The 27,467-nt window shown below is 40.1% G+C and overlaps 1 protein-coding gene across 6 annotated transcripts in view; it reads right to left on the bottom strand.

The window, feature by feature from the left end:
- Grik1 (glutamate ionotropic receptor kainate type subunit 1) overlaps positions 1–27,467 on the bottom strand; it is a 384,033-nt gene that overhangs the window by 134,977 nt on the left and 221,589 nt on the right. For all 6 annotated transcript variants that reach the window (XM_057763946.1, XM_057763948.1, XM_057763950.1 and 3 more), the window contains exons 2-3: positions 15,110–15,277; positions 11,490–11,747 (exon numbers count right to left, since the gene is read on the bottom strand). In XM_057763946.1, coding sequence (XP_057619929.1) covers positions 11,490–11,747; positions 15,110–15,277 — 426 coding nt within the window. The remainder of the gene's footprint in view (positions 1–11,489; positions 11,748–15,109; positions 15,278–27,467) is intronic.

Here is a 27,467-nt window from a genome sequence, read left to right as displayed (position 1 = left end):
ACCCTAAATTATTTTACTAGGATATCCAAGGGTGCGTGACATGTTGGCATTCAAGAACCCACTCGTTATTTTTGTGTTTGTTTCTCTATAGATTCTCTTAGGATTTATTTCTTTCAGTCACTGACATTTCTTTGTATGTTAATCTCATTTCAACTTCGTCCTTGCTGAATGTACATGTTCACAATGGAATTTGATTCAGTAATAATGAAATTACGAAATTTGCAGAAAGAAGAAAGGGATGGGGAAATATCATAGTAAGTGAAATGACCCAGACTCAGAGAGATAAATCCTGTATACTCTGTCTCATCTGCAGAACTTAGGTTCTGGCTTTTGTGTAGGTGTATTTGTGTGGGCGTGAGTGCAGGGGGAGTTCAGGAAACCGGAGCGAAGCTGTGAGAAGGGGAGAGAGAGTTTGGAGGACAGTGGAGATGGTAATGGAGTACACGGGCCATGAGGATAGTTTAATTGCATCAGCAGGCAGCAGTGCTTGCCTTGCAAGACTGACTCTAGACCACTGACCTATATATGTGTGCACACACATGCATGCAGGCATGCACACATACACACACACACACAGAGAGAGAGACAGAGACAGAGACAGAGACTGATTTTGCGTGTGGCATGGGATTTTGAAACTCCAAAGTCCACTTCCAATGACACATATCCTTCAATAAGGCCACACCTCCTTATCAGTCCCAGCAGTTCATTAAGGACTAAGCATTTAATTAGATATTGATTTTAAAATAAAATCACATAAATCATCCTTTCTCTACATCTTTGTCTATGTGTGGTGTACGGACTAGTAACTATTGCAGACCGCTGGTTAGGCATCTCGTGCAGCTGTGACGGATTCCAGAAATGATTTAAGGAAATCATAAACTAACAAGTCAAGGTCTAAACAGTAACACAACACCTCTTAGAAGCCATGTGCCATGAATCTGGGATTGGGTTTTCTGTCAAGTACTCATTGCCTTGTGCATTCTGTGTTTTCTATTCACATTTGCATTCAAAGTGCAGACTACTCTCCTGAAATCCAGACCCCTTTATTCACAACTCCTTTTGATATTTATGTGTGCCTAAAATTCAAATTTGGCACATTCATGGCCAAACATTTGATATCTGTGAGGGTTAATTTTCAATGACAACATGCCACAACCTAAAGTCACTTGGCAAGAGAGTCCCAAATGAGGAAGCATCTTGAAGAGGATGGGCTATGGCATGTCTTTAAGGGATTGTCTCAATTGTTAGTTGAAGTGGAAAGACCTAGCTGTGTGATATTTTGTTTGTTCTGCAACAAATAAAGCTTGCCTGAAGATCAGAGGGCAGAGCTAGCAACACTAGTTAGCCACAGAGGCCAGGAAGTGGTGGTACACAACTTGAATCCCAGTACTCAGTAGACAGAGGCAGACTGACCTCTGTGATTTCAAGGCCACCCTGGCTACACGAGACTTAAAGAGAGACAGAGCCAAGTGGTGATGGCTCACACCTTTGATCCCAGCACTACAGATGTAGAAACAGGTGTGATATGGCTGGGCAGAGAGAGAAATATGGGGCAGGAGAAGACAGGAACTCAGAGCAGTCAGTCTGAGAGTTCTTAGGGTCAGGATCACCATTAGGTCTAAGGATTCGGTAGAGGTGAGAACTAGTGGCTGCCTGTTCTGCCTCTCTGATCTTTCAACATTAATCCCTATAACTGACTCCAGGTTTTTATTGTTAAGATAATTTGGAATTTGTGCCACACACAGCCTGCTTGGGATGGGTCCTAACTTGTGTATGAGTGAAGGAGGCAGGCAAGGTGCATGAGTTTGTTTCTGCTCTTGGCTATGGTGGTGACCAGCCGCTTGAGTTCCTGCCTTGACCAACTGTTATGAACTGTAATCTGAAAATGTAAACTAATTAACCTTTGCCTTCCCTAAGTTGCTTTTGGTCAGAAAATTCAACCACAGCAACAGACAGGAATGTAGGACAATATCCATCTGGCTTCCTACAGGTTAACGGCACCCAAATCCTTTACCATCTCAGAGGATGGCAACTCTATCCATTGGCTTGTGTTAAAGATGAAAAGATTATCTTTTACTCACCTCTCTGTCCTCCAACCTCTACTGTCTCAAGATATTATTATCATTATGGTTTTCTTTTAGCCCACAAAGCATAGCCTGCTTTGCCTTTACCAGAGCATTAATAGTTCCTACGACAGAACATAGATTTCCTGTTCTAACCTACTATTTAAAAATAAACTTGCCATATGGCATTTGTCTCATGTCAAAGGAAAGCAATATGTTTTCCTTGACATATGACTAAACTGCAATGCCAGAAAAACTGCTTCTTTAGGAGAACCATGGGATTCTACTCCTTTCCTGTTATATCAGTCCATTGAGGGAAGTGTCTGCAACCCGAAGTGCCGGGATTTTCTCAGATAATTGAGTTTAATGCATCAGAGTCTGTGTTATTCAGTAACAAAGGTAGTGATGGGTACATAGGACAGCTTTAAAATGTTGTCAAAGCAGGAGAAAATGACTTGTGCATGCTGGGAATATTCACGATGCTGCTTCCACAGCTTTCTGGAGGATTCTTTGCTGTTTGATCCATCATTAAAACACATCCCATACTATAATGCAAATGGTAGCAAGAAAGAGGGGCATACAGGTAAAGCTTGCAAATGGGGGAGCATATTCAGATGCTTAGATTGGTAAACTCATTCAGCCTCTAAAATGTTTCCAGTGCTGATGCTCTCTTCCTCCAATGCTAGGATCTCCATTTTTCTGTCTTGGTTTCTATAGGAGTCATCTGGCAGGTTGCTATGACCACTGCCAGCCCTCTAGAGCGCCTTATCGATACAACAGCAGAATAATCCATTAATACATTGTTGATTTGATCCTGTTCAGTGCACTCTTCAACTACTTTTCTTCTTCTTCTTCTTCTTCTTCTTCTTCTTCTTCTTCTTCTTCTTCTTCTTCTTCTTCTTCTTCTTTTTTTTTTTTTTTTTTTTGCTTTTTTTTGCTTTTTCAAGACATGGTTTCTCTGTGGTTTTGGAGCCTGTCCTGGAACTAGCTCTTGTAGACCAGGCTGGTCTCAAACTCACAGAGATCCGCCTGCCTCTGCCTCCGGAGTGCTGGGATTAAAGGCATGCGCCACCACCACTCGGCTCAACTACTTTTCATTTCACACAGAGCACAAACTCTTCCAGGGGTCTCCAGTGCCCCCACAGCATCCATCAATCCCTGTCCCCTGACCTCTTCCACCACTAATGTCATTTAAGTCAACTTCAGTAACACTGCTTTTCTCACTAGCTCCATAGTATACCAGACACAGTTTCACCAGCATCAGCAGCTAGCTTTGCCTGGAACCCTCTAGTACCACATGGCTCACCTCCTCACCAGCTTCAATTTGGGCTCAAACCTCACTTTTGAAATGTGACATGATCCCAAACACTGACAACTGCACTCTGGATTCCAGGTTTTTCCCTACTATGTTATTTTTTCTTTCTCCCATATTGTTTATCATATGTAAATGTATCACGTATATGATATATATAATATATATTATGTATATACATATATCATACTCTAGGAGGGTGGAATCAAGACGGTATGGTGTAACATGAGTTGGAGTTGTACATGTAGCAATCTATGCAGCATTGGAAATTAAATAATGTCTTACACGGGGTACTGCAGAAATCCATAGTAGGTCCCTTCTGTGACAAAAGTCCTACTGTCTGAGGCCAGGGAAGAAGCCTTTTGAAAAGCAAGGAGTGCTCTCCCAGGAGTCCTATTGGTCAGTTGGAAGCTCATGCTTTCAATTATGCCAAAGCTGCTCCTCTTGACCCTCTTAAGAGTTAATCAAAGTTTCATTGCATTGCCCTGCTTTTCAGTATGCAGATAGCAAAAGTGGCCATCTTTCTCTCAAGACCCGTCTCTTTTCTGTTGCATCTGAAACATTCAGACATTAAAATCTCACTCACATATCCTGCACTTAAGCATTCTTCATAACCATGTAAGTACAACCAAACGAGGGCCAGGATAATCATGAATTTAGAGAGGAAGGTCTAGGAACAAGATAAAGCAGGGACTAGGGAAAGCTTGCACTAAAGCCCCTTCTACTGTTGCTGGAAGGTATTTGGGCTAGGGCCTAGAGAGTGTGCTTAGAGAAGTCTAAAATAATGGCCCAAGATACTTTAATCATATATTCTATTACTTTAGTAAATGGGAGAATTTTATTTTATTGGTGTGTAGCTAGATTGCATGTGTGTGTTTGCATGTGTGTGTGCACGTATTGAGTATTATATGTGCTTAATGAGTGCTTGTGAGTAGGCACATGAGCTCATGCACACACATTATAACTAGAGGAAGATTTCAGGTGTCCTGACATCTTTATCACTCTCCATTTTATGCTCTTGAGGCAGGACGCTCATTGAAGCTGGAACAAGATGGTGGGAAGCATCCCCACGTCATCCTCCTGTCTCTGTTCTCTCCACACTACGCTGGGGTTAAGGCACCTGTGTTGCCATACTTGGCTTTTTATGAGATGCTTGGGCCTGAGTTCTTCAGGCTTGCATAGCAAATGCTTTTCTCCATTCACACATCCACACATCTCTCTATCTTCTATGTATGGAAGGTTGTTTTTTTTTTTTTTGGTTTTTCGAGACAGGGTTTCTCTGTAGTTTTGGTGCCCGTCCCGGAACTAGCTCGTGTAGACCAGGCTGGCCTTGAACTCCCAGAGATCCACATGCCTCATGGAAGGTTTTTAATAATGGGTCATCACTGAGATGCCATTGGAGGGTTATTTCATCCCAGGGCCTTCTCCCCATTTCTTCCTTCTAACTGAGATTTAGAATTCTCTCTCCAGGTATCCGCATGGCTTGGTCCTTATACTTTTTTTTGGGGGGGGGGGTGTTACTTTTATTATAAGTACTTCCCAGACATCCCTACATAAATTTACAAACTACTTTTCTACACAGTTTCTCAAACATCATTAGCTGCTTCCTCTTTCTTGATGACATTGACTGCTATTTATATACTAAATATTTACTTTTGTATTTTGTTTAGATAAACAGGTTGGGGGAGTCAAAAGGTCAGAGATATTTTTGCTTGTGTTGGAACATTTTTGCTAATATTAAATTCTTATAATAAAGGATCTCTTCTATCATTCTGTCCCTCTGACTGTTGTGTTAGAGTGAGAATGAAAGAGAGAGAGAGAGAGATCAGAGAACATCAGAAACTCATCTCCAATGGTTCATCTGGATTTTTATATCTTCAAGCATGTTTTTATTTTGAACATTACTTAAAGAAAGCAGTCACCTTCCTCTGACAACCAAAGAGCTTGCAGCAAACACACTGAGAATAGGAGTCATTTAGAGCTTAGTCACAGGAAGCAGCCATGGGAATCATCCAGAGGATCACACATGCTGTGTTGCCTTGCTTGGTTTCCCCAGTATCCCAGGAACTTCACCTGCTATGTTTGGATATGGATATTAAACCCATTGACTATGAGGAAATTTAAATAGAGAGGAAAGACAATTTATGGTTTGTCTTAAGTTAGTCACAAAATAAAAACTAGGCATGAATGTGGTTTTCCCAATGAAACGTGGTCTAGCGTTTACTTGCTTGATCTATGCCAGTTGTGTAGGTGTTTGCCTAATGAAGTGTGATAAAACATTGTGAAAATTTACCCTCTCTAGCCTGCCAAGTTCATGTTTTTCATAGCCTTGTCAAGAAATCATCCTTAAAATGTTTAAAGGAATCACCAACTGTTTTAATCATTAATGTTTGTTAACAGTGTTGGGTCTCATGCACACAGTATGGCATATTCTAGTTCCTTGAAGAGGAAAGGGTGGAAGGTCTGAGGAGCAATGACTTTCTACACTCCTACAACCATCCTGTCCTCCAGCTCTCTCTCCCCTCTTCTCTGCCAAAGTCATTGTAGACCTGGCAACCCTCTTCCAAACCGCCTCTTTCCTTTGTCTATTGAAGAGTCCCAATTGAGAAAGCTGTTTTCCCACCAATACAAACAAACAAATAAAACAAAACAAAAACAAAATAAGAAAACAAAACAACAATGAAATGCCACACAGGCAGCCAAGGAGAACTGGGTGGAAGAACAGGTTCTGTCCTAACCTGTGTTTCTCCATGTTGCATAAAACAGTCATTTTCAGGCTGTGCTGTGCCCCGAATGATTCTGCTATTATAAAATAGCAGTTCTCTCCTTTTTGAGTGCAAATATTAGGGGAGAACGCCTCGTTGCTTGTGTGAATAAACAACCAATAATCCAGCATAATGCTAAGTTATTTCTACAAATGAAACATCACCAACTACAACCTTATCAAATTTAACAAGGAACACATGGAGATATTGGTGTATTAAAACCCTCTAAGAATGGTCAGAGCTGGGGTCTTAGGAACCCTAGCAGTCAATGGAGCGTGGGATCCCTCACCAAGCTCATGTCAAAGGAGAGGTGCTTAATCCCACAGTGAGTGCAGTGGTACCCACCGACCTCTCATCAGATCATATGATGCATGTGTGGCAATATTAACAGGTAATGAACCCTCAAATCTCATCCAGGGATTTAGTTTACAACAAGCCTTTGCTTGAAACAGTCCCCTTGAGCCACCAATTGACTGGGCCCAGCCCTGGCTTTTAGAACATCCCTGTGCATGGTTAAGACTCTGGCTTAGTTCTCTACCATCTAATCACCAGCAATGGGCCTCTTGGTGTCACTATCAGCTCTGTGCTTGTGTCTTCAGTGAGGCCTCTTCCAACCTTGCAGCCCTTCAGTGCCATTTTGTAATATTTATGTGATGGTGAACGTATGATCTAAGAGTTAAGGTTAGGGATTAAGACAGCAACAAAAGATTCCGTGACTGCCAATGGCCACTGACAAGTAAAATCAGTGATCTTCAACGTATTAAAGACAGCATAATTGTTGCAGCTTCTGAATTTATTGTAAAAATGCAAGCGTGACAGTTTCTGACATAGCTTATTCACTGCAGAGAACCATTCTATTGTGGACCTTTTCGATTTCTATCACCATTACATGATTTTTGGCCATTCATATTTCTGCACTGGTGTCCATATTCCATTCAAACTCAATATAAGAGGAGACAAAGCTTTAGGGAGTGGAATAATAGCTTAGTGGTAGAGTACTTGCCTGCTATGTACAGTACCTCTGTACTGCACACACATTCATATGTACATACATACATCATGCATGCATACACCACACACACACATACAAACACTGAAGCCCAGGTTTCCCTGAATTTTTTTAGTGTTTATTCTGAAAGATTTTGCATCATGTAAAAATCTGGTTAAATAAATCCATTATTTCTTTATGTTCCTAATTTCTTCTTATCATTAGATTGTTAGTCATGACCTCTGATAGATAAGGAAAGGTATTGCCCACTTTTATCCTACACTGAAGAAAATTTGTCAAGTGAACTAAGATGCTCCTGGAAAAAATTCACTGAGAATGAGGCAAAGGTTAACAATGGTCTATTTAAAAAAAAAAAAAAAAAGACCAACTGTAGAGCTTCACTGATGTGGATAAATCTCAGCTTTTACAAATGTTTGCTTTTTGTTCTGTCTTGTCTGTTTCCCTCCCTTCCCCCTTCCTCTACTTTCCTCCTCTTCCTTTATATTTTATGTCAAGAAAAACCAGAGGCCTAGGGCCAAGTCTAGCCAAGCATATATACCTTTATATTGTTTTGTTACATACTATGTCCACTCATCTACATAGTGTATATGAACATCAGCAAAGTAGTTGTGTCCAGGCCATATGGCCAAAATATTGTACCACACTATTTGCTCTTTATGTAAAAAGGTTGCTGACTCTGTGTTCTACATAACTGTCAGAGGCTGCATTTAGGTGAACTAGGCCCCAAGAAAGCAGAAAGCGCTGACTAGACTTTATGCTGCATTTGGTGCTCAGCTTCTCAGCTTTCTGTTGTGTGTTAAAGGAAAGAAGCCAGGCTTCCATGGGAGTCTAATGAAGCAGAGAGTGGTCCTATGCGCAGCAAGTTCTCAGGATGTCTCAATTGCCACAGAATGGGAGACTTGGGGCAAGTGACTGATGTGTGCACCCGGGAAGGAAGGAGGAAAGAGGTGAGACATGTCAAAACATCACTCTTCTTAAGAATGCTCTAGACTCATTCTGCAGTTTGTTTTGTAGAGGACTGAATTCTGCTGGCAAGTTTTGAGTGAACTGCCTGCTGTCCTTAGAGACTTTCATGCTGCTCCTGTTGACTTGGATGGGAGTAATGGGGCATTTTGTCCCACGACATCTGTGCTGGCTTCAGGCTATTTAACAAACTCCTACTAAACAAATCCCAATAAAGTGCTCTTTAATGGGTACTTAATTCTGTTGTAGAGGTGGGTGCTGAGCACACCTAAGTCCTTTCTTTTCCTTCAGGTTTGCTGTTTCCTCCTGTTTATGGCTTGGTAATTACTGTACCAGAGAATCCTGAGTTAAGCACTATTAAACCCACTCAGAGTCACCGAATGTCTGCTTTTATTGATCTCAGTTGATCCACTTACTCTCTAGGTTCCGATTTAACAGTTCAATTGATTATTCATTTACATTTTTAATGTTGTAGGCATCATCATTTTATCATGAATCATCTCTCACTTATTGGGTAACACACAAAATCATTGGGATTTTAATTTCAACAACTATTTATTGAGCATATGAGCTCAGGTGAACAGAGCAAGAATTACATAGGTCATTCTAATTTATGGTCAGCAATGGCAAAAATGATGTACTGATGCTTTTGCTGTGCAAAACGGTTGTTACTGATAAATGGGTTCTGTGGTGTTAGGGGTGGTTAGAACATTAATTTTATAACTTCCCCTTTCTAATCATATTTTGTCTACATATACCTTAAAATATAGAATGTCCCATATCATTGTTTGACCTTATTCTTACACACAGGTGTTTCTATAATTTATTTTCTTTTTAGATGACTTAGTTTTCCTGAGGATGTAGAAAGAATAAGGGATTATGCCAAGGACAGCTCCTTAGAATGAGTGCTAGTTTGATTTTAATAGCTCATGGAACTACTTCACAAACGCAGGCAACATGGAAACATCTAGCTACATTTGTGTTTGCAGAATTACTTTCTACTTGAAGATCCCTTAAATATGCTTTGTGGAGTTCATTGGTAATATGCTTCCGTCCTGCACATTCAGAAGGTGAAAGTAGTACTATATCTGCCAGTGGCTTATCCTTCCCGATAGGGACTGTTTAGTGTATCATATTTATGAGTTATATGTCTAATCACCTATTGCTTTCGCTTGTTTCTAAAATGAGATGAGGCATAGGAAAATACATAAATGGGTACTTCTGGCCATAATAGTCACCTTTATCTGACAGTATAAAATGGAGCCAGAGTTTAATGCCGGATAGAGGCGGGAAGGTACTCATTTTCTAGGAAATAGTATGAGATAAGGCTTGCTGAGAAGGGAGTGAAAAATGAAAACGTGCCAAACACTTGGAAGTGCCTCTTTCTGCTAATCTTCACTGCCAAATTCATTAGCCTTATTACAAACCCAATAGATGGAGAAAAGAGCTATTCTAAATTCTTGACAAAAAGGTCAGATGGTCAATAGTAGTATTCTTTGTGCATGAAGGTATTAAACTCATTTCCATGTGCCTGATCTATACCAGGAAGCACATTCTAAGCAAAGCCAGAAATTCAGTTGTTAGGAATGCTTCGCCTCATAGCGATATAAGCATATCACCAATCAATAGTAGAACGTGTAATGTTTCCATTTCCAAAGGTGTTCCCTTCCTTTGGCAGTCCTGGAAATTTTGAGAGAAATTTGGCATTTAACTGTGATCACAGACAATGAGTGCATTCACCAGTTGAATGTTGAGGTCAACCTGGGTTCTGCCCTAAATTACTATATTTCGCAAAAACAGGTTATTTTTATTATTTGTTTTCAGACTGCTTTGCCCTTGGAGATCTTCTGTAGAAATTTACTACCAGGTTCTCTGCTTTGGCCTCTTAGATCTCTGAAACTCTTTGCCTAAGCCTTTACAACCATGTTATAATTTATATATATATTCATTTAGAGATAGATAAACTGGATGACATATAAAATATAATTTGATAATTAACATTACTAATCCAGATCGGAAATAAACAACAAAAAAGACTTGTGCTTGCCTCTTCCATAAATATCAAGTAAAAGGCGATTCTCTGGCAAATTGCTACTAATGAAATGCTGTGTCTTGTGAATTTATTGTTACTCAATAAATTCTGACATTGTGGAAAGACACAAATTTATTTTTTGATGTTTTAACATTGCAAACTTAGAAAGAGGACTTAGGAAGAAGTTGGGGATTGTTAAGGGCTGGACTTTTCATCCTACCTTATATGAACAGAACGTAGACAGAAGAGGTAACTCAACACTGAACTAAATTTGGGACTTTAATATGTAGACAAGGGTGATTCATTGGTTCACCTTAAACCAAAGGGAGGAGATGGTAAGATAATTAGGGCTTGCAAGACACCTCAGTTAGTAACTGGTCTGGTGTGCAAGCATGGAGACATGGGTTTGGATGTCTAGTTCTCAAGGTAAAAGATGGCCATGGTTTTGTGCATTTGCAATCCCAACATAGGTGTAGGAACAGAGACAGGAGGAGTTCACTGGCTAAGCAGCCTATCTGAATCAGTGAGCTCTAGGCTCAAGAAAAAATGTGGAGAATAATCTAGGAAGACTAGTATCAACCTCTGGCTTCTTTGCGCACACACAAGCACGCACACATACACAAACACACACACACACACTCACATTGCATTCACATGCTAACAAAGGAACCAGAGCTTCAAAAAATTTGAAGTAAGAGCAGAAACCAAAAGGGAAAGTGCCAACAAATCTAACTTCAAAGCGGCTAAGATCAGAGACAGTATCTCCCGATAATTAGATACCATCTTCTGTTCTTCATCCTAAAATAAGCAGGTCAAACAACTGTAGCCTATTGGTTCATTTAAAAAGGGTTTATTGAGTGTGCTGTAAGATGGCTACAGGACGAGCTCTAACTGCAGCACTGCCTAGAGCCACAGACCAAGCTCCAAAATTTTATGCTGGGCTCTTCCTCGGGATTTACAGTTTTTTTCCCCAGGAAACAGTTCACTGCAGAGGCATAATGTCTGGTTTTGTCTGATTGTGATAACTTTTTGTAGATATGTGCATAACTCTTTTTGTTAGACACGAATTAGGTCACTACAATTGCAATTACACTCTCAGTAGAGGTGCACTAATGAAATCCCACACTTTAATTAGATCCCAATGTATATCTATAAGACGTTGTATTTTTAAAATTCTACATTTTAAATTTGCTAAATTTGTTAAATTCACTTTTCATGGCATTCTAAAATTCTTTTAGAATCCTCAGTTAGCTTATGGGAGAGAGTATTTCTGTACACACCACCTGACAAATCTCATGCCTGTTAGAATAAACATGGCCAAGAAGGGCTTGTGTGAGTCCCATACCTGTGCTGTCTTCATACACCACAGTCACTGTTTTCCAGTTGTAATAGAGGACCAGGTCCAGGACTGCCCTGCTGATAGCTGCATAATCTGGGTAGAGGTTGATGTAAAATAAGTCTCTGTTGTCCACCGAGGGGTGTTTCCAGCGAGTCTGAATGTGTGGAACTTCCAGAGCATTGCAAATAGACTGTACAGCACTCACAGATGAGCTGTGGGAAGGGCCAAAGAGGGCGGCCACACCGAGAGCCAGCTGGTCGCAAGCTAATCATATCCAAAGACAAGAAAGGGAATGGGGCGGGAGGGCGGGGAAGGGGAGGGAGAGAGAAAGAGAGTTCTATGAATTCACGTTTTCATTAAGTGATTTCTCTAATCAACTCCAAGAGACCTCCTATAATTCCCATCTGTGTTTTGATATCCACTCTTTCCAGCTTCCAATATACTTTACATATTAAGATTCTGATAAATGCAGATGTAGAGCCAATCAGAAACCAATCACAGGGCCCACTCCCTGAAAATAAAATTTAGTTACTGGTCTCAGTTCATTACATTCAATCAGATAAAGGCTAAATCCTTTGCTTGATCCCTTGAGTACTCTGAGCTAACTAGCAAACCATTTGTCAAGTGAGTGTCATATGAATTGAGTTCTGTCATATGGAAGGGTGACAATGGGAGATTAGTATGGTCAGAGAATCCAGAAGTCCCTGTGGGTGACCATAAAATGCTTTGACTCCAATCCTTCTGAAACATTTCAGAAAATTGAAATATTGCTAAAGAGTCCAAACAAGCAGGGCTGATAGCTAATTAAACTTCAGAATAACGGAATGACATGGCATAAAGAAACCTTTGGAAGACACTTGAGTCTGCCCGTTCATTTCATGCACAACTGACTTAATCATGGCTGCTGGGTAGGAACAGAGCTGAATCAGAGCTTGAGGACCCCAGGTCAAGGTCAGGTGTCTTTCTCTCAATTATGAGCCAAACAAAATTAACTCACATGTTTAAATTTTTCTTCCTGACATGTCTTAGCTATAAGAACAAAGACATCCATTGTAAGAAATTAGAATATTTATAATACAGGGAAGACCAAAGGCTCTGTATTAGTCTGTTAACTTGGAATAATGCTTACGGATGCTTCAGGAAATGGGGATTGCTGGTCATGTGGTACACTGGTGCCTCTATTGAACGAAAAAGCACAGTGTTCTCCCTACGGTAGTACAGACTCTTCAAGAGTGTACTGCTGCTGTCGGGAAAACGGACCGGCGGGTGTGAATGGTGTCATTTATCGAAGTTATTCTTCTGCATTTAAGTATTTTAAACTCCTTTTAATTTTTGACTATAAGTAATATTTCAGTATTGATATTTTTTCTCTTTGCATTTTATGGGTCACCCAAGGGGGCTTCTGGATTCTCTCTGCATCTTAAATTACTTTTTTGATTCTAGATTCTAGGCAGTGGAATTTACTCTCTACTACTAAAAGGTCTTGATATTTTTTAATTATTTGATACATATTAAACAAATTACCTTCCAGAAAGATTAGTTTGTCCCCTTCCATCATGAAGAATAGTGTCCAGTAATCATATGTAAGTGGGTGTTAAATATAGGTTTACATGCATCTTTTATATTTAAGTTGTAATTTTCTGAAATGAATTTGAGAATTCATTGAATGAATTGCCAAGAGATAATAGTTGAATACCTAAATTAAATAAATAGATTCATATAAAGGAATTTGTGTTAGGGATTTTGTAATTATGTAGTTTTATAAAATTAAGTAGCAAACACCATATGTTCCTGCAGGTTTCTAGGAGATGATTTAGAGAGAACAAGGAGGACCATTTTGACATCCTTGTTGCAGCCGTCTGAGGGGCAGCCGATGTTGACATTTCAGTGACAGTTTCTGACACCGTGTTGCTGAGTGCTGATTTCCTGCACTAGCTATGAGGATGCACGGCTTTCAGCAATGCACTGAAGATGTGAGTTGTCACTGTCCTCCAAGCTCACTCGTGGATATGTGTTCATTAGCCAGATGAAGTGTGAGCGCGGGAGCATGCAAATTATCTTAGCCAGCATGAGCAATGGATTCCTGTTAAGATGCCCTTATTCTAGGATGCTAATATTTCTTGACAGAAAATCAATTCTTTACAGTTCTGTTTGTTGGAGTGTTTAATTTACAAGTATGTTTGGATCTTCAGATCACAGGAAAGTTCAGCTTTTTTCAATTTTTTTGTGGCTCGAAGTTAAGTGATAAACTGTTAAATGTCTCTGTCTTAAAAGTATTGTTCAAAAGTATATGAAAGGAAAGAGAGAGAGTCACAGAGCGAGACAGAGATAGAGAGACAGGGAACCGTGCAGAGAAAAGAGAGACAGAGATATACAGTGAGAGTGAGAGAGTCAATAGGCAACTTTGTCCTAGAAGGAATTTTTTTTTCTGCTTTTTTTGGAGGCAGAGTTTTGCTATGTGGCTCTCAAAAATGTGTGAGGCTGGCCCAAATTCATCTTGGTTTCTTTAAAAGAATGCTGGGATTATAGGCATATACCACCATGTGCAGTCTTCTATACTAAAAACAGAGTTCTTGCACTAAGATAATGGTATATGTAGATTCATTATTATTGTATTAATTTTCATCTACTCGATGAAAAAAGGTTTACGTTGTGTTTGTAAGTAGCACTGCAACGCCATAAGGTATCTGTTCTAGGCAAACACATTCTCTGTTGTAGCTAGGTCATTTCTGTTAACCCTACCATTCAGTCTCTTGGGAACCACTAAAACCAGGAGTTGATGACACATGATATGTGTCGGCAAAAAGGCAAAGTGTGCTCTGGAAGAAAAAGGATTCTTTAAAGGCTCAGGATGAGCAGCAACCTTTGTTTCCACAAAATCTTTAACCTTGTGAGTCGGCAGTGCCTTTTTTCAGAGGCTACGCTTCATGTATATGGAATCATCAGAGAACAGCTCTTGGGGTACCCAGGGGCCGTCTAAACCAGCCCCTCACTTTCCTAAGATTCAGCCCACATGACGAAGCTTACAGCCTGCTTATAAATTACTTTTTGAGTATTTGTCTTCTGTTCAGAAGAAAAAAAAACCCGAAAATCAAATTTTGATTTGTTCTCATAGATTTAATCTTCATATTTTTATGATTTTGCCGAAAAGTGCAAAAACAACAGCAACAACAAAATGAATAGATGTTAGATAAACCCTGCTGTTTGTAGCAGCCTCTTCTGATCCCAGGCTTGACGTATGTTATGTCCTGGGCACTTTTACATGCTTGGTGGATGTAACCTTCCACAAAGTTTTATTTGACTGCATTGTACAATTTCATGGTGGTATCTCAGCTTCGGGAAGGAAAAACAGATCAAGCTTGACATTTTCCATTCACAGCTGAACCAGTTAATCATAGAGTGGAGGGCACTGAAGGAGAAGCTAATCAGAAAAGCCCAGCAAACAGGGCTAGGCAGCGTCCGTTAGGTGAGTCCAGATTGCACTGATCAGCGACCCTGGGGACCAGGAATTCCTACAACCCATTTGCACTAAGAAGCCTACTTCGAAAAAGGGCAAGCAGTGAAAAGGCCACCTGTGTAGCAGACTTATCACTTGATGAAGCTTCATAAAGTGGAAAAATAGTTACCTCTCCGGGAGGCTTCAAAACTATCAAAAAGATTAATTCTCTGGATGTCATAGGTTAATGTGGTGTTAGGCATCAAGGTTCGGTTTCGGTTAATACTGGTGACTGCAAACTTGAAAGCTAATTCTTCAACATTAACGGGTTCGTTTTCCACAGTTTCAAAAATCCCTCCTGCAGAAGCAAAAGAGATGCATGAGAAACATTAGACATGTGAAATATCACTGTTTTAAAAGAAGATTGTAAACTATAAGCAAAAGACCCAAAATAGTAATTGCCAGGACCAGGGTAGAGACAGAATCTAGGCTGAATGTTATCAAATTGTGTTACTTGCAAACAAACAGTTCTAACTGCATACATATATGCTCAGGGTTTTAAATCCGATATTGGATGTATAATACTTCTTATATGGTAGCTGTATTCCAATTATTGATACCACAGAATCATAGCTAATAATGCAGTAGAAAGCAATTTTCTCTGATTTTCACAAGAGTTATGTTGTGTTTGACCTAAACATAATTTAAACTCTATTCTGGTAGGGAATCCTGCCTTGGGATTAAGACTTTTCTACTGTCAGAGTTTCTAGGAGCTGGAGAGATGGCTCTGCAGTTACAAATCATGTATATGGCTCTTATAGAGGACCCATGCTCACTTGCCAGCACCCATTCTAGACTGCTTACAGCTTCCTGTAAGTCAGGTTCCAGAATATCTGACACACTGCCGGTCACTTGCACTCACGTGCACACCCACCCCTGTAGCGTGATTAATAAAAACCCAGAGACAGAAATTGGGATTCAACCTGAAGATCAGAAAAGTAAAACAACCAGTCACTGGCTCTTACCTCTACCTCAGACTGAAATGGCGATCCTACCTCTGGGAATCTCAGAATGAGATTGTGTGTTTCCTCCTGTCTTATATTCCTCTTTAGTGCTGATATTAAAGGCATGCACCACTACAGTCTGGTTTCTATAACAAACTACTGTGGCTACTGGGATTAAAAGTGTGTGTCATCACTGCCTGGTCTGTAAGACTGATCAGTGCAGCTCTTTTACGCTCTGAACTTCAAGCAAGCTTTATTTATTAAAATACAAATCAAATATCACTACACACCCCAACACACTCATGTGCACACCCACCCCCAGACAGTCATGTGCATACACACACACACTGATGTACACATCCCACCCATACACACTCATTTTCACATACCCCAACACACACTCATCAGTACATTTCCACACTCATGTTCACACCCCCATTTATGCACACTCATGTTCACACCCCCATTCACACACACTCATGTTCATACCACCATTCACATACACTCATGTTCACACCCCCTTCACACACACTAATATGCACACCCCCATTCACACACACTCATTGCATACCCCCATTCATACACACTCATGTGCATACCCCCATTCACACACACTCATGTACACACCCCCATTTACACACACTCATTGCATAACCCCATTCATACACATTCATGTGCACACCCCCATTTATACACACTCATGTGCACACCTCCGTTTATACACACTCATGTGCATACCCCCTTTCACACACACTCATGTACACACCCCCATTCTCACACACTCATTGCATACCCCCATTCACACACACTCATGTGCACACCCCCATTCACACACACTCATGTACACACCCCCATTCACACACACTCATGTGCGTACCCCCACCCACATGCATTTATGTGCATATCTCCACCCACACACATACACATGATTAAAGATAAAAGAAATCTGTTTTAAAACAGATGTTCTAGATCCTAACTCTAGTGGAAATGGACAGGGATGGACTGAAACAAAATAGAGTAATCCTTCTCTGACAGTTTTCAGAATGAAAACATCTTTTCTAGGTTTTATGGCTCAGATGTCTTGGGTCATATTGTATACATCCTAATATATCACAAAGCATATTAAAAGATTAAAAAAGGGCTATTTTCTGTTTGAAAAATCATTTGAATAGACGCCAAAGCAAACTTGTGTTCTAACTCTGGAGACAAGTTCTTCATGTCCTAGGTCTGTCATCCTAAACATGTGTCTCTATCTCACTACAAACAATATCATGGAGACTCCAACTCTCACTTTACATGAAATACTCGTATTGAATAGAATAAAGATATGGTTAATTTATAATTTTCTTGAAGTGTACTCCTGAGATTAACTCAGTAAACACAGAATATTTCCTTGAAGTGGTATAAACTGACCTCTATTTAGCTAAGTCCTTGACTTACCCAACTCTTTGCTTCCTCTGGAAAAAGGCTGCAACTTTCCGCCCATAGCATGCTGAATGCTCATAGGCAACTCTCCGCCCATGGCATGCTGAATGCTCATAGGATGCAACTGATCTACTCTCATTGATCCTTATTAAAGGTCAGAATTAGGTATTTCTAAACTTTGTTGACTCGAGTAAGTACACACACACACACACACACACACACACACAGAATGAAAAGCACAAGTAGTCACCATGTGCATGATTTTTATTTGTTCTTTCTCAGAAGGGGAAATCCAGTGTACAGATTTTAACTAAATGTAATTAAACTGGCCCTATTTTAAAGGATTAGGGTATTTTTAAAGCACGTGTATAACTTTCTGTTGAATTGACTTTATTTCTTAATTAACTATAGTGTCTAGCTATGAGAGCTAAGACCTATAGTAACTAATTTGGCTTCTTTCAAATACGTTTCTGGCATTTATAGATCAATAGGTTGAACCATTCCTATGTAGATTACTACTGTGGTTCTCTATGAAAACATACTTAAGAATAAATGATGATGTCATGCTAACTTTCATCTAAAGACCCAGGGGAGAGAAAGTTGTTCCAAAAGTAGTATCAGAAAATGCTTGTGTTTTCCCGCTGACAGTCACAAATGGGGAATTAGGAATGGACCTTTCATTTTTCTCTGGAAGCTGTGAGCAGACATTGGACTGACAGGTGAGGAGGTCAGGCAAGAAACACTAAGTGGTCACAGGCAAATTGACGTAAGATAAGCTCATTGCTGTGGTCAAGGTGACCCACATTGAAGGATTTTGCTATTAGAATTCCCATGGTAGTTATTAGCAATTGTTTGTTTACTAGTTTAATCTCCCAGCCCCAGCAAGGGTCCTGGACAGAATCCATGTCACTTAGAACCTGACCCCATCAAGACCAAGGCATCTTAAGATACTCAGGCTGTAACTACTTAGGGAGAAAGTTAACCTCAGCCTCTGAGGAGAGCAGCAACTCAGTGAGCAGGGCAGGCTGTGATACTCTCGGATAAAGAGTAGAAGTCATGAATTGTGGACACTGACTTAACCTGATTCTTTGAGATTTTTAAGTTGTGGGAGGAAAATCATCCTGGAGTAGCTCTTCCATGTAGTTTTCATCAAAACTTTATAACTAGCAAGTCAAGTAGGAAATATTTTCCTGTCTTAGTCAATAAAAAAGAAAGAGATAGCACACATTGTCCCCAAATAATTCAGTCACAAGACTCATCTGTGACAAACTTGGAGTTCTGACTGTCAGCATAAGAGTATGTGTGCTCATGTTTTCACATCACCAAGCTATTTCTGCTTTGTCACCTCTAAATGAGAATGATTATTCTCCATTACTCCCTGCTCTATAAAGCAAATTGGTAAATTCAGACCAATACTTTGAAAACATAATTATTCCCTAGAAAAGGGTTGATATTATTGAACATTGCTGATGGCAATACAAACCAGTTATTACCAATTTTGAAACTTAGTGCTCAGTTCAAAATTATTCCTCTGGTCTACAGTTGGCTTTTGCACACAACTGAATCTGCTTGGGTTTAAGAAAGGTATTTGCTTAATTTTATGTATTTAGTGTTGCTGTGGGACAATGGCCTTTTACCCTGTAAAGATTTGTCACTTGTATTGCTTTAATAAAATGTTGATTGTCCAGGCCAAGCAACAATTACAAATGAGAACAGGATAATTCTGGGAAGAGGAAAGGCTCAGTCTGCTGTAATCACCCAGACATAGAGGAAGCAAGATGAGAATGCCTTGCTGATAAAAGGTACCAAGCCATGTGACAAACACAGACAAGAATAATGGTTTAATATAGAATGTAAGAGTTAATAAGAAGCCTGAGCTACTAGGTCAACCATTTTATAATTAATATAGATCTCTGTGTGTTTCTTTAGGACTGAAAGGCTGCGGGACTGGGTGGAACTCAAACCTCTGTCAACAAAATGGTGCCTACATGGACAACTACATCCACATAAAACCTAAGAGAGTTTGGGAAGTAATACTAGACACAAAAGAGCAGAGTTAAACATGGCTTCTTGGTAGCAGCACTTTTGTGGGTAGGCTCTGTCAACATAGTGTGTAGGTGAACTCCATTTTGTCATTTTAAGGGAAATTGCTGTGTTTCATTTACCTGACGAGAGTTATTCATGGCATTCCTAGTTTAGCACCCTGCCATAGTCTCCTTTTTCTCCTAGAAAAGGCATCTGATAAATATCATAAATCTACAGTAATATGATGTATATGGACTTCTAGGGAAGTACCAAAAACACAGTATCTGCTGAAACAGAAATTGTTAACAGAAGCAAGATTGATCCCTCAGAAGGTGGATATAGGCACTTATGGTTAGCCTCCTCTCCAGAGTTTCATATTTGTTACGTGGAGTGGTCAATTAATACATGGAGCAGAGGAACTCATGCCTAGGGATACCTATGCAACTCAGTTTCACCTCTCTCTCCTCATCCATCCCTCCCCTTTCCCTTTTCTTCCTCCCCTTCCTTTTCCCCTGCTTCCTTTGCCTTTCCTCACTTGTCATACTACCTTTTTCTCCCTCTCAGCCCTGGCTGTCCTGAAACTAGCTCTTATAAACCAGGCTGGCCTTGACCTCACAAAAATCCACCTGTCTTTGCCTCCTGAGTGCTGGGATTAAAGGTGTGCGCCACCACCGCCTACTGGGCTTTTAGGAATCATGTTCTAGCCAGGTGGTAGTGGGAGGCAGAGTCAAGTGGATTTCAGTGAGCTTGAGACTAGCCTGGTCTACAGAGTGAGTTTCAGGACAGGCTCCAAAGCTATACAGAGAAACCCTGTTTTGAAAAAAAAAAAAAAACTGACAAAAAAATCATCCTCTAGTGTTCTGTACAAGATGTTTGTGCTATTTGCAAGGATAAGGGAACAACCATATTTAAAATAAATGCCAAAATAGGTAAGAGTTCGGAAAATATTGTGTGTATTTAGACTTGATTTTCAAAGGCCTGTGGGTTTTTTATGTCGATTTTATCCCACTGTGCTTTGGAAGAATAGAAGTTGGCACAAATAGGGCTTACATTTACCTATACTGGTATACTACATAAATATTGTATCATATACTCTATGCTCCTGTATTTGAGCACAGCTACCAAACACAGTCACTAAATAAAGACTATAAAACAAAGAGTATGTCCACGATTTTGAGTAAATTTGAACTAAAATCCTTCTTGTGTGTGTATGTCATTATTACAGCCTGAGGTGTTTCCACGCCCAGTCCACATGCTGAATCCCTAACCTCAGCACCCAATACCTGAGAACTAACCATATTTTAAAGTGTGATTAGGTTAGGATGAAACAACAAGGGTGTTCCCTGACCTAGTCTGTTGTTGCTAGAAAAAACAAATTAGAGGGACTGGAAAGATGGCTCAGCAGCAGAGATTATTTCTTGCTTTTTGAGGACCTGGGAGTTTGAGTTCCAGTACCTGTATTGCAGCTAACAAGCATTTGTAACTCCAGTTCTAGAGGAAATTATACTTTGTTCTGACCTCTGCAAGCAGTGTGTGGACATGGTATATAAATACACATGCAGGTGAAATACCCATACACATCAAATAAAATTAAGTAAATCTTAGAAAAGAAAAAAGACACTGGGATTTCATGACACACAGTATATACCTTCATAAAATCATTCAGAGGATAATCGATACAAGGACAAAGAGAAGGAAAATGGCAATCTGCGGTTCATGGAGAAGATGAGCCCACTTTCCTTAATCCTGTACCTCCAGCCTCTATGACAGTGAAAAACTATACATCTCGTTCTATCTTTTAAACCACTTAGTCTGTTCGGTGGTTTGATTAATTGGTGGCTTTTGTTTGTCTTGCCCACCATTAGAAAACTAGTGTGCTCATCTTGTCCTTTTACCTCAAGGAATTTAAAATAGAAAATTTTAACGGTTTAGTGTCAATCACTTTTATCTGAATAGCTCTCTCTTCTTGGGACTGTAGTGTAAGACAAACAAAAGGAAAGTCGGCGAAATTCCATTTAAGAGGCGAATTCTCCAATCACAGTACATTTCTGTTGCTGCTGCTGCACCTTCCCATGGCAGTCACTCACAGGAACCAGACATAACCATATCTACATGTAGAGGAGGTTGCTTTCCAGAAGTAATGGTGGGTGTGGGATGAGAAGTCAACACGGAGCTTTTGATTTGCACCAAGTAATTCCATGTGGACTTTAAGAGACTTGTCTACCATGATAAATTCTTCTACGATTGGATTAACAACATGAAGACTGCAAGCGAAGGGAGGCACTCCAAGAAGGCTGAGAATAAATGCCCTATTCCAGGAGTCTTCTGAACATACAGCCCTGCCATGGTTCATATGTCAGCTTTCTTTCACTATAATAAATTGCCTGAGGTAATTTATTTATAAAAAGAAAAGGTGTATTTTGGCTCAGAGTTTGGGAGATTCTTGCCCATGATGTATTGGCTCCATAGCTCTGGGTTTATGATGAAACAATAGATCATGGTAAGAGTGCTTGGAAGAGAAACTGCTTGCCTTGTGACCAGAAAGCAAAGAGGGGAAGAGTAATGACCCCTTTGAGGAAGTTATTCCGATGACCTAAGGACTTCCATAAGGTTGTGCGTTGCAAAGGTCTTCAGCACCCTGAATAGTGCTACTCTGAAAACCATACCTTTAACGAATCCATCTTTTAAAGTACATATAACATTAGAAATCTAACAAATAGTTTTAAACATTTTCCTGATTCACATGTCATCCTTTTAGAATTGTAATGGAAGATGGCTGAACAAGCATTGTGAAAATTCTCAGCTTTGCTCGAGAGCCAACTATTTCTTTATTTTCTTTTTGGCTTCCAAGGGTATTCAATAGTTATCTCTGTTTCCTGCCTTCTAGTCACAGTTACTATAGAGCAGGGAAAGCATGGTGGAGATATTAAGGACCTGGCTGGAGGCATAAAGCCATGGACCTTAAACAATATAAGAATATAATTGCCCATCATTCCCATCCTGGCTCCTTCCACAAAGGTTTAACTGGATGATGAATGAGAAGTGTAACAATTATTCGCTTTCTCCTTCCGAAACCACTAAGAAATTCAATCACGGAATTCACTTTACGATAAAAAAACCACATGAAAATCAAGACTTTAAGTCCTGTTCCTATAAAAGGAATATTGTTTTGACATGGCTTGACTTATAATAGTAAATATAGACTCCAATAGCCATTTTAGAAATGCATTAGATTTGCACTGTGAGTGCATACATATGAATAAATACATGCATATTTATGTATATATACATAAACTTTGACTGATTTTGTATGCTATGGTCCCTGAATATTTTGCAGAATTTAATAATTCATCCAATGATTCATTGTTTCATCTAGTCATTTATTTATAAAATGCTTTGTATGTTAAAAATCAGAGTTGTATGAGGCCCTGTGATTACATCCACGTAAAAGTGAGATGATCTATGTCCAGCCAGGAAGGATAGTGCATTCCTGTCATCCCAGCACTTGGCAGGCAGAGCCAGACAGTTCTCTGTGGATTTCAGACCAACTTGGTTGACACAATGAGTTTCAGGCCAGGCCAGGCCTATATAGTGAGATTCAAAAGAGAAAGAGGGAGTAAGAAATGATGAAGGGAGGGGGAGAATGAAAATATTAATATGTGGCTTTACATGTTATTCAGAGGTGGAAAGAAGGGCATTGACATGTCTACTGAGAAGCCAGGAAAGTTTTCTCTAAAATGATAAGCTGTGTCAGAATCTGAAGAACTGAGGCATGGACTGAAGATCCTGGGAGAAGAGTGTTCTGCAGAGAGAGCAAAGTAATGAAATAGGGGAGCTAGTCCAAATCATTTTTAGGGGTGACACGGCTGCGGCTGACTGAGCCAGACTTTGATTGGTAGATGAACTCAATGAAGTGATGGAGATAGAGTGGAACAGATTACAGAGTGTTTAGGAAACAGTGATAGAACTACGGTTATTATTCTAAGAGCTGTGGAACACTAGCAGTAGGCTTTGGACAGAGTGGCCAAATGATACATCACACCGTGAAAGAATCACCCTGGCGTCAGTATCAATGAGGAGATCGAGGTAATAAATGGTCAAGAGCCAAGCCAGGAGGATCTGCTTCACATGGGGCTACTTCAGTAGTTCAGCTGAGAGATGATGTGGCTAAACACAGATTGTTGCTATTGACAGCGTGAAAAGAAATTGGTGAATAGAAAGTCGTGCTGGCAGGGTTGGCTGACAACGCCCATGAGATGAGGATGAAGGATGACGTTGTGCTTGGAGATTTAAGCAGTCATTGATGTTGCTGAAGAGCAGGGCAGAGGGAGCTTCTTGGAATGCAATTACTCTGTAATGCTTCTCAGGTATTTAAGTGGAAATGACAACTAGGAAGTTTGCTATACTCATGTAGATGTTATAAAAGTTGTTTCTGAATGTGGAAATTAGGGTGTCATTGCAGTGGAAGTAGTGTATAATGCTATTGTCCTGGAGAGAATCTCTTAACAACAAGTGTAGACAAACCAGTTTCCACAGCCAATAAAAGCTGGAATATGCAGGGACCAAATCACTTGGATAGTGTCAAAGAGAGCAGGACACTGTCTGTTCTGTGAGTTTGGTCTTCTGGTCTCTAGAACTGCTAGGGAATGCATTTCTGTTACTTTAATAGTCAAGTTTAAAGGTGTGTGCTTGTGGGGGTGTGGAGGTATGGGAACTTGATCAGGTCGGGCGGTTTGTGGCCGGTATAGACAGGGAGAATTATGAAAGAGATACCTTAATGTGGGCAGGCATTTTGGGGTTAGGGAGAAATTTCCCTAATGCCATGAAAATTTCCAGGAATCCACAAGGATGACCCCAGCTCAGACTCTTCCTAGCAATAGTGGAGAGAGAGGGTGCCTGAACTGACCTTTCCCCTGTAATCAGATTGGTGACCGTTTTAATTGTCATTATGGAACCTTCATCCAGTAATTGATGGAAAAAGATACAAAGATCCACAGTCAAGCACTGGGTGGAGCTCCGGGAGTCCAGCTGAAGACAGGGAGGAGAGATAATATGAACAAAGAGAGTCAAGATCATGACAGGAAAACCCAAAGAGACAGCTGACCCAAGCTTCCAGGAGCTCATAGACTGGATCGACAGCCAGGGAGCCTGCATGGGACCAACTGTAGGCCCTCTGCATGTGTGTGACAGTTGTGTAGCTTGGTCTGTTTGTGGAGCTCCTAGGAATGGGATCATAACCTGTGTCTTGCACTTGATCTGACTTTTGAGAACCCAGTCCTCAAGCTGAGTTGCTTCCCCCGGCCTGGGTGCAGGGGGAGGAGCCCATCCTGCCTCAACTTGATGTGCTATGCTTTGTGGATTCCCATGGGAGGCCTGCTCCTTTCTGAATGGGGACTGAGGAGGAGTGGGTGGGGGTGGGGAGGAGGGAGGAGAATCTGTGGTCAGTATGTAAAATAAATAAAAAATGTAATTAAAAAAAAGTGTGTGGGGTTGGTGTGTGTATGTTCATCTTTGCATGTATGCATGCACACACATCTGCATGTGGTGGACATCAGTGTCTTCTTAGATCACTCTCTACTTTGGTTTTTTGTTTGTTTGTTTTGTTTTGTTTTATTTATTTATTTATTTATTTATTTATTTATTTATTTATTTTGGGGGGGGGTTCGAGACAGGGTTTCTCTGTAGCTTTTGGTGCCTGTCCCAGAACTAGCTCTTGTAGACCAGGCTGGTCTCGAACTCCCAGAGATCCGCCTGCCTCTGCCTTCCAAGTGCTGGGATTAAAGGCGTGCGCCACCACCGCCCGGCTTTTTGTTTTGTTTTTGATACAGGATCTCTTACAGAGTTTGAACCTCACCAGTTCAGCTAGGTTGGCCAGCTGGTGTGCTCCAGGGACCCACCTATCTGCCTCCACAGTACTGGGACTACAGATGTATTGCAAGTATTTTATTGGGTAATCCATTTCAGTAGTTCTGAGTTAAATTTCTGTAGCAGCTACAGAGAATGAATGCAGTAACCAGACTGACTTATTTTTAAATTTTATTTTTCTTCAAATGGATTCAAAATAACTAAATTTGAGGGGTACAGTACCATATTATATCTATATATGTATACATCTATTTGTAAAATTTGTACCAATCTGAGAAGTGTAAGGAAAATAGTTCTCTCTTTCTCTATTTATCAATTTTTGTGAAAATATTCTAATACTTTCTGTTGTAGGAAGTTTAAATATATAATACATTACTAACTATACAGTTACTTTGCTATGCTTTGAACATTAGAACTCATTCTTCATGGTCAAGTGTATTTTATAGCTGCCAAACACACTTTACTGATACTTGCCAATAGTAGCTGATTTTAATTATCCTATTTCTCTTTCCAAAGTGTCATTTTACTCGACACTTTCAATAGCCATTTCTACCTCTCTGATTCCATTTTGCAAGTACATTGCTTAACTGCATTCCAGGATTCATGGGTAATTTTTATTTATTTTATTTCTCTACTTTATTCGGTGTGTACAGGGTCAGATCAGGATATTACTGTTTGTGTTCTAATAAACCTCGCACACACCCCAACGAGCTGCTATATATCCACTGTGACAAACTGTGAGGTCACTCGGAAAGCAGGGGTGACCTATTAAATGATGATCTAGAAATGGAAAGCTTTCCGTGCTGGCTCCTGTTTTGCATTCACTGAGAATAACAACTGTTCCAGAAGCTGTCAACAGAAAACAAGATGGCAATTTGATCCATTCCTTTGCTGATGGTTGCTCCTTAAATACACAATATTATATTGCCTCCCTTTATTGCCACATCCATAATTCTACTTTATTGCATCATAAGCAATTTACTCGAGGTTCATATTTATTGCACCTTTAATTTCAAGGTTGCACATTTAATTTCTAAGACTCCCTTTCACATTGAGCTTCTCTCTTTCTGCCTTACTTTTGAGCACAAAAGCTGTCTTAATGATCTTATAGAGAAGAATTTCAGTGGGAATTAGGTGTTCCATGACTTAATGGAAAAAAAACTGGGTAAGGTGGAGCCTCGGTGATCTGGCTGTAACCCAACCTTCACAAGTAGCCTCATATATCAGTGTCTTTTGAAAAGGAAGACTACATTTCATGCCATACCTGAGATAACAGTCACATTTAAATTCTTTCTCTGATGTTTCAAAGAGACCTGCACAAGTTTGGCAGAAATGCCCTTCGAGAAGGCGGTACACAGGTCTACAAAGAATAATTGTCATGCTTTAGAAGTAGCTAGTAAGGAAAAGGGTGGAATTATGAATTGTTCTGCAGATGCTAAGGGGAATTTTTCTTGATGAGTGTGCTACACATTAAAAGCAAAGATAACTATTCAAAGTTGAAAATATTCTTATAGCATCTTTCAATATTCAGTTCATTTACGAGACATTATTGGTTGTTAACGTGTAGGGCAATGCTAGCATTGACACAAGATGAAGGCTACCTGCTTCTCTCCCTCCAAAAGATGCCAGTCCTAAGGGATGGACCACAAGAAGGGAGGCTACCTGCTTCTCTCCCTCCAAAAGATGCCAGTCCTAAGGGATGGACCACAGGAAGGGAGGCCATGCAGTGGTCTCACTCAACAAAACCCAAGCACACACTTTGCTCCCTTCTGTACATAATCTTTTCATACTCTGTCAGCCAGGGCTGAATCCTACTATGTAAAAGCGCTGTAAAGTGTACTGATTATTTGGAGTTTTGTTTTGTTTTGTTTTGTATAGCCTCTTTTGAAAATAGTCTAGGGGTTCTCTCTCTCTCTCTCTCTCTCTCTCTCTCTCTCTCTCTCTCTCTCTCTCTCTCTCTCCCTCCCTCCCTCCCTTGCTTCCTTTCTTCTTTCTTTTCTTTCTTTCTTTTTTTTTTTTTTTCAAAAGCAGGCTTTCTTTGTGTAGCACTGGCTGTCCTGGAACTTGCTCTGTAGATCAGGCTGGTCTCAAACTCACAGAAATCCACTTGACTCTGCTAGAGGCTTCTTAAACAAACCCCAAACTATCATAGGCTCCAGACATTCTACTACTGGCAAATAAAATCAACATGTGGAAAAGTCGTGGACACGCTTTCATTATTTTAGCATA

This window comes from Chionomys nivalis, chromosome 3 (genome assembly GCF_950005125.1).
Source record: "Chionomys nivalis chromosome 3, mChiNiv1.1, whole genome shotgun sequence".
Classification (NCBI taxonomy): Eukaryota; Metazoa; Chordata; class Mammalia; order Rodentia; family Cricetidae; genus Chionomys; species Chionomys nivalis.
The sequence above is the reverse complement of the archived record's forward strand: the minus strand, read 5'-3'. Positions and strand labels throughout refer to the sequence as shown.